This window comes from Echinops telfairi, unplaced genomic scaffold, assembly GCF_000313985.2.
Source record: "Echinops telfairi isolate 266 unplaced genomic scaffold, ASM31398v2 ScPeMD7_7458;HRSCAF=8496, whole genome shotgun sequence".
NCBI classification, from domain to species: domain Eukaryota; kingdom Metazoa; phylum Chordata; class Mammalia; order Afrosoricida; family Tenrecidae; genus Echinops; species Echinops telfairi.
The window spans coordinates 13,691,911-13,703,297 of NW_022111358.1; the positions used below are offsets into that span (position 1 = coordinate 13,691,911).

The 11,387-nt window shown below is 60.2% G+C and overlaps 1 protein-coding gene across 1 annotated transcript; it reads left to right on the top strand.

Moving 5' to 3' along the window:
- TBX2 (T-box transcription factor 2) lies at nucleotides 1–8,340 on the top strand (the record flags this gene model as incomplete). Its single annotated transcript, XM_004706995.2, has 7 exons — nucleotides 1–158; nucleotides 1,206–1,473; nucleotides 2,355–2,501; nucleotides 3,556–3,632; nucleotides 3,724–3,887; nucleotides 4,330–4,970; nucleotides 6,973–8,340. Coding segments are annotated over 7 exons (1,911 nt in total), but the record flags the coding sequence as incomplete, so codon positions are not given.
- Nucleotides 8,341–11,387: the final 3,047 nt, after the last annotated feature.

Sequence of the window (11,387 nt, forward strand, 5' to 3'; positions counted from 1 at the left end):
CTTGGCCCGCATCCGCCCGCCGCGCATCTGCGCTCGCTTAAGAGCCTGGAGCCCGAGGACGAAGTGGAGGACGATCCTAAGGTGACGCTGGAGGCCAAGGAGCTGTGGGACCAGTTCCATAAACTGGGCACCGAGATGGTCATCACCAAGTCCGGGAGGTAGGGCGGCCAGCGGGCGGGCGGGCGGGCGCGCGGGGCCACCGGGCAGCACCGGCCGACCGGTGTTGAACCCGAGGCTGGTGGCTCCCGGCTCCAGCCTGGACGCCACCCTTCGTTTCCGCAGAAACTGAAGTTGCCTTTTCTCGTTTGGCACTTGAACGAATTTCCTGAAACCAAAACATTACAATCTCCCCCAATGAAATAAAGCGAAAATATCCTCCACGAGAGCAGACCCAGCCATTCTGAGTCCCTAAGCGGAGGCGGCCCGGTGACCTGGTCCCCTCTGCCTTGGGTCGGTCCAGTTGGACGGGGAGATGCGGCATCTCCCGGACTTCCTGCACAGATCCTGGGGCCCACCGCGTGTCCCACATCCCGCTAGGCCCACCCAGACCTCGGGTCGTTCACTCTGGTTAGGAACTGCCGGCCCCAGGCCTGCGGAGCCCCTCTGCCTGGCTCAACTAAAAGCCTTGTCAGGGCTGAGTGTGAAGGGTCCAGGATACGCTCTAGCTGCTCCGGGTCATAGAACCAGAAGAAAGCCAGGGTTCCCAAGCCCTCCACTTTCGATTAAGCCCTGGAGAATCCAGGCCTCAGGCTCACCCTCTTCAACCGAACTGCATGGTCAGGGCCCCTTCGGCTCTGTAACCCAGCTCCTAAAATATCCTCCAAATTTATTTCTGAAACGTTCTCATTATGGATTTAGGGGAGACTCCGGAGAAATGTGTGGATTTCCAGAGGGCCTAGATTTGTTTCCTGGGCCTCAGCTTTCTTCTCAGATGGGACAGAAATAAGGTCCCTAGAGCTGCGCATCTGGCCGATGGGGGTTCGGGTGGGGTGTGCTTCTAAATGTAGGGTCCATGGCAGAAATGGGAGCTCCAAGGAATAATAAGTACAGGTGGGGCCTCTAGGACAGTGACAAGGGACAGAGCAGCGATAACAAGCACGAGGGCACGGATGGGGAACCTCTCTCCCCGGAGTAGGGAGACTGAAGAGGAGGGCAGCAGACAAACACCAGGTTCCAGTGGCGCCCTTTCCTTACTTTTCTTGCAGGCGGATGTTTCCCCCCTTTAAGGTTCGGGTCAGCGGCCTGGACAAGAAAGCCAAGTACATCCTGCTGATGGACATTGTGGCTGCTGATGACTGCCGCTACAAATTCCACAACTCTCGCTGGATGGTGGCAGGCAAGGCTGATCCAGAGATGCCCAAACGCATGTACATCCACCCAGACAGCCCAGCCACAGGCGAACAGTGGATGGCCAAGCCCGTGGCCTTCCACAAGCTGAAGCTAACTAACAACATCTCAGACAAGCATGGCTTTGTGAGTGTGTGGCTGTGGGGTGGGGGTCTGAGACTGCACACCAGTGTCTGGAGGGTGAGCTAGGAGGTGGGCTTCACCCTCTGTCAGAGAGGCCTAGAAGCCCCCAGAATGGGGCTCAAAGCCCTGAGGCCTAGCAGCTGGCCTAGGGAGTTCCTTTCCCCAGGGCTGGAGGAAGGCAAGAAGCTCCATGACCTTGGCTGCGGTCAGGGTTTTGAGGGCCAGACAGGAGGCAGGTACTGGACTGAGGGTAGCAGGTAGCCCATGCCTTGTGTCTGGGGGTGTCACCCTCCTCATTATCTGTAAGTGTTGAGATCAGAAGACCTGTCCACCGCCTTGGCCTTGGCTTTGGCTGGTTCCTTGTCATTCCCAAGCCTAATGTCCCCACCCTCTCCTAAAGGATTTATAAGTTAAATTAGCCGCCTCCTGAGAGACCCCATCAGGAAGATGTGGGTTTAGGGGATCTCCCCTTTCTCTCCTGTCTCTGGCCAAGGCGCTAGTCAGTGCGGGATGAGGTTCATGGGGGAAAGGGAACCCTCCATCCCACGGAAAGGTGGTGAGGTCTTTTTCCCATTGGGTTTCTAGGCGCTGGGGGACTTGTTTGGGTTGGGTTTCAACTGTGGAGAAATTTAACATTGAGAGGTAAAAAGAGAGAAATGGTGAGAAACGATTCTGAGCCAGAAAATAGAAGAAAAAGAAATAGAGAGAAAACCAGCAGAAAGACAGGAGAACCACAAGGAAGGCGGTGGAGAAAGGCATAGCCCGGAGAAACGGAGAAACAGAGCGTCAGACAGGAAGGGGGAAAGAGGTACCCCACCCCGCAGTAGAAACGCTCAGGCTAACTGCCGGCTGGGGCTGCTGACTGACCCTAGCGCTCCCTGCAGACCATCCTGAACTCCATGCACAAGTACCAGCCGCGCTTCCACATCGTGCGCGCCAACGACATCCTGAAGTTGCCCTACAGCACCTTCCGCACCTATGTGTTTCCAGAGACAGACTTCATCGCCGTCACTGCCTACCAGAACGACAAGGTGTGCGGGCGGGAGGGCCCAGTCCCTGAACCGACCTTCCACACGTGCAGGCACTAACCCTTCACTCACGCCCAGCCCTGCACCCTCTTGGCATGGTGCTCAGGACCCACTCTTGAGCACCAGGTCTCCTATCCATAGGTGCAGCACCCACCACCATCCTGCCGGCCCTCCCAGGCCCGCAACATGTACACACACGCTCCCCCAGGCTGGAGAGCAGCTGGGGTGGAGATGTTTACTTAGCAATTAGTAGAGGCTCCAGGCCCGACTGACATTTTTACATTTGATTCCATTATTTCTTGACTGGGGAAGGAAACTTGAATAAAAAAAGATTCCTGGGAGCAATCTGCTCTGGCTTTGCAAACGAATGAGAGGGAACCAGGGCCCAGTGTTCATCCCCCTGGGGGAGCCAAAGGGCAGGCTAGGGGACACTGGCCCCCAAGCACCACAGGCTGTTGCTCTGGGTCTGGTCCCCACTGCACGCTGGCTTCTAGTTGAGTAAAGCACCCTCCGCACCAGGCTGGCCGTCCCTGTGTCCCTGTGCCTTCTCTCTCTCTGTCGGGACGGCATTCTGCCCGTGGGTGTGTGTGACTTCCTTTGGTTTCCCTGGGCACTTGTTTGTACTGCTGGGGGTCTGCGTGCAAGCGGGTCCGTGAGTGCGATGGTTTGCCTTGGCCGGCTGTGTGCGCTGTCCCTGTGCACGCCTGCTTCTTGCGTGACAGCGCGGGGTGTTTGTGTGGGTACTCAGGCGATTTCCACTCTGTGCCCACAGCTTTGGGCCTGTGTGTACGTGTTGTGAGGGTTAGTCCTCGAATACGATTTTTGGATTTTTGTTGGAGACGCTGTGCTGTGACATTCCACAAGCCACGCCTGGCTGGGGACAGTCATCTCAGGGTCCCAGGGAGGCCCTGGCGTCAGCCGACCGTGTGACACACACACCCCTGTAACACCCCCCCATCCCCACCCCACCCCGTGGCTGGGAGCTGCTGGCCTCCCGAGACCTTGTTTGGGCTGGAAGCGCCTAGTTCTGACCCCGCGCGCGCCTCCATCCCCCCAGATCACGCAGCTGAAGATCGACAACAACCCGTTCGCGAAGGGCTTCAGGGACACGGGGAACGGCCGGCGGGAGAAAAGGTGAGGGGTGGCCGGGCAGCTCCGCGGCGGGTGCAGGGTGAGCAGGACTTGTAGGGAGGTGCGCCCAGCTAATTTCCCCGTTTGTCCCCAGGAAGCAGCTGACACTGCCATCTCTGCGTTTGTACGAGGAGCACTGCAAGCCGGAGCGCGACGGCGCCGAGTCTGACGCCTCGTCCTGCGACCCTCCCCCCACGCGGGAGCCACCACCCTCACCCGGCGCCGCGCCCAGCCCTCTGCGCCTGCACCGGGCCCGAGGTGAGGGCCCCGCAGCGAGGCAGTGGGGATGGGGTAGACGCGCCAGGCTGCCCTCGGCGCCGCAGCCGAGCAGCGCGCGGGCTGGGAAGCGTGTGGGTTGGGCCTGGGGTGTCCACCCCAGCACTCCCTCCTGAGGGTGGTCCCTGGGAGCCGCAGAAGGTAGAGCTGGACGCAGGGCAAGGCCCTCCAGCGCTGTGTGATCCTGTGGCGCTGCGGTTTCCTCTCCAGGGCACAATCCCTTCCATTATAAACACGGGGTCTGGGATTAGGTGACCTGCAGCTGCCCCGGGCCTAACTAGGACCTAGAAACCCTTCCGGAAGAGCAGGAATTGACCAGTCTCCCCAAAGGGCGCGCGCGCGCACACACGCACGCACGCACACCGGGAGAGGGTTTGGTCTGTTTCCATCCCGGCCTCTGATCCACCACTCATCTCTCCCACAGCCGACGAGAAGTTGTGCGCTGCAGACAGCGACCCTGAGCCTGAACGGCCGGGGGATGAGCGGGCCGGGACCGCGCTGGGCCGCCGCAGCCCCGGCCTGGACGGCGCCAGCCCCGCTCGTTTGAACGAACCGGAGCGCACTCGCGAGAGGCGCAGCCGCAGCCCCGATCGGGGCAAGGAGCCGCCTGAAAGTGGCGGGGATGGGCCCTTTGGCCTTCGGGGCCTGGAAAAAGAGCGTGCCGAGACCCGGCGGAAGGACGAGGGGCGCAAGGAGCCCAGCGAGGGCAAGGAGCCAGGCCTGGCGCCGCTGGTGGTGCAGACTGACAGTATGTCCCCCTTGAGCGCCGGACACCTGCCTGGCCTGGCTTTTTCGGGCCACCTGCACGGGCAGCAGTTCTTTGGGCCTCTCGGAGCCGGCCAACCACTCTTCCTGCACCCGGGACAGTTTGCCATGGGCCCTGGTGCCTTCTCCGCCATGGGGATGGGTCACCTGCTGGCCTCGGTAGCGGGCGGCGCTAGCAGTGGAGCCAGTGGGCCTGGGGCCGCTGGCCTGGACACAGGTGGGCTGGGCCCCGCAGCTGGCGCAGCAGGCACCGCGTCCCCCTTTCCGTTCCACCTCTCCCAGCACATGCTGGCATCTCAGGTAAGGCCTGTGCTCTGGTGGCAATAGGGTGGAGGGAGGAGAAACACGCCAGCCACAAGAGTGGGCTGAGGGTTCAGGGTTCCAGCTACTCTCAGGGCCTCCAGCAGCTGAATTCTGCAGAGTAGCCTATAGGGGATTTCCACCACAGCTGGGGCCTGGGAGATGGAGGCTGCAGGCCCAGGAATATGGCCAAGTCCTTACTTCTGACTCCTGTGTGACCTTCATCTAGTCTGAACCTTCTCTAGGCTCCAGTATTCTCCCCATGCCCCTACCTGCTCTGGCAGACTGGAGCAGCCTCTGGCATTTGTGAAGGGGCACACTTTCCTAGCCGCAGAGAACTTTCATTGGAAACTGAAGCTCCTGGCCCCCTCCAGTCCCTGAAAGGTCAGGATGACTAGACAAAGAAAGGAGAAAGATTTGCAATGTTTTCTGGACCACTGGCCACCCAAATGCCCAATCCTGTGAAGACTGCAGGAAGCCCTCCAGTCTGACAAAGATCAAAGACCTTTCTCAGGTCCCCCAGCACCCTGAGTAGTCTTTGTCCCATCTCAGGGAACGGGGCTCAGCTCAGAAGCCCAGGTTAAAATTCTGAGCCCCCAGGGGAGATTTTATGAAAATGTGCCATGGGCAAAATAAGGAGATCGGGTGTGGAAAGCAGCCTCTTGAGTTGCTTGGGTGGAATATTCCCTGTGGAAAGATTTGGAGTCTCTTCATTCATTTGCTTCCCTCTGAGGTTTCTGGCAAATTGAACCTTTGAGATCTTATCTCAGGGGAAGGGAAAATAGGAGTTCAGGTCTTCCAATATTCAGTTGGTTCAGCTGCAAATAGTTTTAAAGTGGGGGGATATTCTAAAACGAATTTTAAACAGAGCTCAGTGACAGGGGTGTGGAGACACCAGCATCACATATCTGGGACCCTGGGCTGGAGAAGGGTGCCTTCAGAAGGTAGAATCCAGGGCCTGGGGGGTCTCTGTGTGTGATGTTTCCTGCTCCCTCAGCAAACTCTGGAGAGAACAGTAGTCATCACAGAGATCACAGGGCAGTCAGGACTGCTAGTCAGGGGGCAGGTGCAAGGTGAGGGTTAGCCACCCAGCCCTTAGAAGGTAACGCACCCTGGCAGAGCCAAATCCTAGGAGATCAGCAGCCCCATTCCCCATTCCTTCCTTCTGGCCAGGCCATACCTATAGTCCTGGAATGCCCAAGAGGTTCTGGAGCTCTCCTGCAGGCCATGTCCTCACTCCTGAATAAGCCAGGCCTGAGGGTCCCAGTAGCACATCCGCCTGCCCCCACCACGCTTGTTCTCTAGGGAAGGAGCCATCATCTCAAAGGTCAGAGAATCCAAAAGTTGGACCTCATGGACACGCCTTGTTGGTCCAGTGTTTCCTGGCCATGGACTTGGCCTTCCCTCCTCAGTGCCCCTGGGATGCCACCAGGAAGTCCTTATAGAATATTCAAGCCAGTCACTAACTAGCTTAGCATCATTCCCTCCTCCTGGCCCAGGTAGCAGCCCCCCACCTCCCAGCACGCAGGCTGATAGAAGAGAATTTGCCAAGCTCCCTGCTCCTGCTGGTGACGTCTATGGGCACCTGGGAGCTTCTGTAGCCAGGAGAAGCTGGAGGACCCTGTTCTAAGCTGCCCTTTGCTGCCTGGTCCTATGCCTCTTTGTTTCCTCCCTCTAGGCCCCATGGTGTGAGCCTGAGTTCAGCCACCTGGTTCTTTCCCTCAGTCATCCCTACTGCAGTGCCAGTACAGGGCTTGATGGCATGGGGCCTTAGTCTTTCTGCCTGAAGGCAACTCCTGTGCTGACAGCAGGCAGGGAAGCACACTGGTTCATGCCTGCGTTGTGCTGTCTGGGAATGTAGTTAACAGAGCTATGGGTTGATGGCCTCACAATAGCATGGCAACATTTCCCAGTGTTAGCACCACCCTTCTACCCCCAGCCCACCCTCCAGGAAACACCTCCTGCAGGCTGCCTCACCCTTGCCCTGTTCTCTTTTCTCCAGGGAATCCCGATGCCCACTTTCGGAGGCCTCTTCCCCTACCCCTACACCTACATGGCTGCAGCTGCCGCCGCGGCCTCCGCCTTGCCGGCCACCAGTGCGGCGGCCCCCCCCGCTGCCGCCGCAGCCGGCTCCCTGTCCCGGAGCCCCTTCCTGGGCAGTGCCCGGCCCCGCCTGCGCTTCAGCCCTTATCAGATCCCGGTCACCATTCCACCTAGCAGTAGCCTCCTCACCACCGGACTGGCCGCTGAGGGCTCCAAGGCCGCGGGTGGCAACAGCCGGGAGCCCAGCCCGCTGCCCGAGCTGGCTCTCCGCAAAGTGGGGGCGCCGCCCCGCGGTGCTCTGTCGCCCAGCGGCTCAGCCAAGGAGGCGGCCAGTGAACTGCAGAGCATCCAGAGACTGGTGAGTGGGCTGGAGAGCCAGCGAGCCCTCTCCCCCGGCCGGGAATCGCCCAAATGAGGACCCGGCCAGCCGCGCCACCGCCAACACGCAGGCCTCCCCGCCGCCGGCCCTGCTGCTTGGGACACGTACGGCATAGAATGGGTATTTATTTAAATAAAGGAGCAGAGGTGGGATGCAGGAGCTGAGACAGCTGAGCCTGGGACAGCTTCCTGGGCTTCTACGTGGAACACGGCTGCCCGGACCATTGCGCTCGATCCGGATCTATTCTGGTGTAGTTGATATCGGTCAGGGCCCTCTCTGCCCCCCACCTCCACCCCCATCCCCACCCCCGACCTGGCCCAGAGGTTCCTTCAGGAGCAGCAAGGGGAAGGGGCCAGGGCTGAGCACCCCAGACACAGCCCCACAGCTCCTGGCCTCTGGCCTGCACCGCGTTGGGGGCTGGGGTCACAGAAGACTGACATCAGTGTAAGTCTTGGGCTGGGGGCTCTAAGGAGACGCCCTAACCTTGGGGGCCCCCACCCCCATCTCCTCCCCTAAGAGATAGCCACCCCTCCCATCCTTGGGTCTGTGGAGGGAGCAGCACCCCTGCCTTGAGTCCCCAGGGGAGGGGGGAAAGATATTTATGAAATAAATGGTAATTTGTGTAAATAAGCTTTAAGGTTCCCAGAATATGCAAATTGGTATTAACTTATTCAAAGGTGTACATTGTTATGTACATACTATTTAGAGATGAACTCCTAGCATTTAAATCTTTTTTCATCTGACATGAGCATCTATCTTGTACAGGGGCTGGGGCCGCAGGCGCAGGCCCTGCGCCCCTCGGAGCCCTCGCCCCGCCGGCCCCTCGGCCCCTCCGCCCGGGCTGTCCTCGCCAGAGCCCGCGGACTCCACCTCAGGGTTTCACTTTCCGCTGCGGAGCGAGAACGAACGACAAAACCGCGAGAAAACAATAAAACGCTGCAATGCGAAGTGAACGGCGCTGTGCGCTCTGTGGGCCGCGGGGGCTGGGCGCGGGACGCGCGGGCTGGAGGGAGGGGTCGGGGAGGGCGCGCCCCCCCCCTGCAAGGCTGGCGGGCTGCGGGGCCTGGCGGCGCCGGCGAGGAGCCCGGCTGGGCGCGGAGGCGCCGGCCCTCCTAGCGCCCCCCGCGCCGGCCGGGCTCCCCCTGCTGGCCGCCGGCGCTCGGTGCAACCCTGCTAACTGGACGCCTCGGCCGGGCCGCGAAGCTAGCGGAGCACCACGCAGTGGCCTGGACGCTGGGCTCCGGAGTCGGAAATGGGGCACCCGTCGGGGTGGGGGGAACCTCCCCTCCCGAGGGCTCAGAGGATAATCCTAGAGGGGGGAACACATTCCATTTCAGCGCCTCCGGGAGGGCGCCGGAAGGTGGGTGCCCCCTGATCTCTCCTTTCTAAGAGGGCCCCGGCTCTGGCTCTCTGAGCCACAACACACTCCCGTTTTGCCCGTTAAACTTCAAAGAGAAACATCATGGGCAGTTCTTCCTCTGGCCTTCTCGAAACAAGCCGCTTGGGGTGTGCATCCCGAAGCTTTCCCCTTCCCGGTGGGCGGGCGAGCGGGCGGGGGTCTCACTGAGTTAGGACCCCTCTCTACGCGGTCCTGCGGGGACATCTCCGCGGTCCTCCCACCCGCACCCTGGGTGCTAAATGGGACGTGTCCCCTTGCTTCTCACTCAGCCAGCATCTTGCTAGCCCTGTGGAATTTCTTGCCGACGCCCTGGCAGAATGGGCTGCCCATCTTGGGCACTATGAGGGCAAGGGCTGGCCCCTAACTCAGCCGGAGCAAGGGGAGGGGGTGGCGCTGGGTGCAGAACGGAGTGTGTCCAGGCCTCCATGTAGGCAAGTGTACCTTCGTGAGCCGCCCCATGTGCGCGGAAAGCACGTGGCCACGCCGACTTCAGGCTGGAGGGGTGGGGGGCTGGGCTCGGCCAGTGACGAGAGGGGGCGTGCGGAAGAGCCTGCCTCGGACTTGCCCTGCGCACCGGGAAAGGCTCGCCCAGGAGGCCGGCGGCGCAGGAAAGGCCCTCTGCCCGCTGAAGCCGTTTCCCGGGGAAGCGTGTCCTTTTGAGGTCTGCGTTAAAGGTGCCGCTGCAACCCGAAGTTCCTTCTCACCCGAAGCTTCTCAACCCGAAGCTGCTGCTCACCTAGCGCGGGGCCCTAGCCCAGAGCCCGGACGCGCCGCAGACACCGGGTGGCAGCGCCGACCGCAGGCTGCCGGGGGAACTGCAGGCCAACCGGGAAGAGACCCCAGGAGGGTCTGCGGGGAAAATCCGGCGGGGATGAGATTGGGGGGGTGCGGTGGCACTCCGGGGGTCCCCCGCGCCCCCTCACACGGCCCCCGGCACAGCCGCTCCGCAGTCCTCTTGCGGGCGCTCGGCCGCGCCCCAGTTGCGAGCGTGAGCGGGGCAGCGGAACCGTGCGGCACATCTCGTCTCAGACAATGGCCAGGCTGCTCCCCGGCCCAATTAGTCCACCGGCATGCAGCCTCTATTGTCCCCAGGGTCGCCAATTAGCCCAGGCACCCAGAATGCCCGCCGGCCCGAAGGCTCAAGGCTTCCTTAACCCTTCGGGGACTGGCACCGCTAGGCCTGGACAGCGAACGCGCAGCGCTCCCGCGTGTGCTCGAGGCTCGTGGGGGTGGCGGACAGCGAGGCTTGTTGGTGACTGTGCATGTTGCCATCCATCGCTGGGTGTGTACGGAGAGTGTGGGGCCTGAGCGGAACCCTGTGTTTCACAGGGGAGAGGAGTGTGGGAGACCTCCAGCGGCTCCCCGGCCTAAATCCTGGGCCCCAAACCACCAACAATCGAAACCCGGTTCGGTTCCCAGGATTCTAATTCCATGCTGGGCAACCCCAAGTGTTACTGAGCAGGAGCGGGGCCATAACGTTTTTCTTGGCTGTGATGGGACAAATGGGTCGTATTTCCCTGTTAAAGAGGAGACCTGGTGGTGCAGCGGCTAAAGCCCCCCCCCCCTTCGTGGGAGAGAGATGTGGACGTCAGCTGCCCTAAAGACAGACAGACAGCCTTGGAAACCTTATTGGGGCACTTCTCTTCAACCGTAGAATCACTCTGAGTCGGAATTCACTGGACGGCAATGTATTCACCAGGGTTTGGCTGGGTCACTATGAGTCAATTGACAAGATCTACTGACATAATAAGTTACCATAACCGCAAGGTCAGCTGTTCAATCCTCCAGAAGCAGCAGTCTGCTCCTGGAAACCCTAGCGAGCAGTTCTACCACGTCCTGTAGGGTGGGTGGCCATGCGTCCAATCAAATGGCTAGCTCCCAGCCGCGCAGGGACGCTGCCTCATGAGACTGGGCAGGACGGCCCAGTGAGTTTCTGAGACTAATGCACTACTCATCTTTCTCCCGTGGAGCGGCTGGTAGTTTCAAACTGCCGACCTTAAGAATTGTAGCCCAATGGGTAACCACTAACGACAAGGGCTCCTGCAAATGGATGCCAGTGGTTATTAATAGACCACAAATTAATATTCATACACACATAGCCAGTTGGCAACCATCCAAAGATATGGACTAAGCGACCTGGTGATCCATTAAATTACAGCCAAGGAAAGAAAAAAAAAGATTACAGCCAAGAAAACCCGAAGGAACTGGTCAACGTGGTAACCGGAGTCGCCATGCATTCGGGTTGACTCCGCAGCACCAAACGACCCGCTTTCTGCCCTCAGACTGCCAGGCCTCCCTTCTGCACCCAGCTTCCCATTAGCAGCCTAGTTTCCATTAGTCCAGAAGTTAACCGTTTGTGTGCTGACATTAATCCCTTCTGACCGACACCTCGTCAGTCACTGGGAGTCTTCCGAGCCAAGTCCCCAAGACGTTCCTTCTCTCTCCCGCCCCGCCCCCCCATGTGCGGAGGAGGAACTGTGCGAAGGACGCCCGCCCTTTACGTCCCAGCTTGGGGCTGGGGCGGCCACTTCTCGGGCACTGGATGGTTCCGGTCGCAGAGTCGAAAGGAGATGGAGGCTTAAACTCTGAAGTGCTC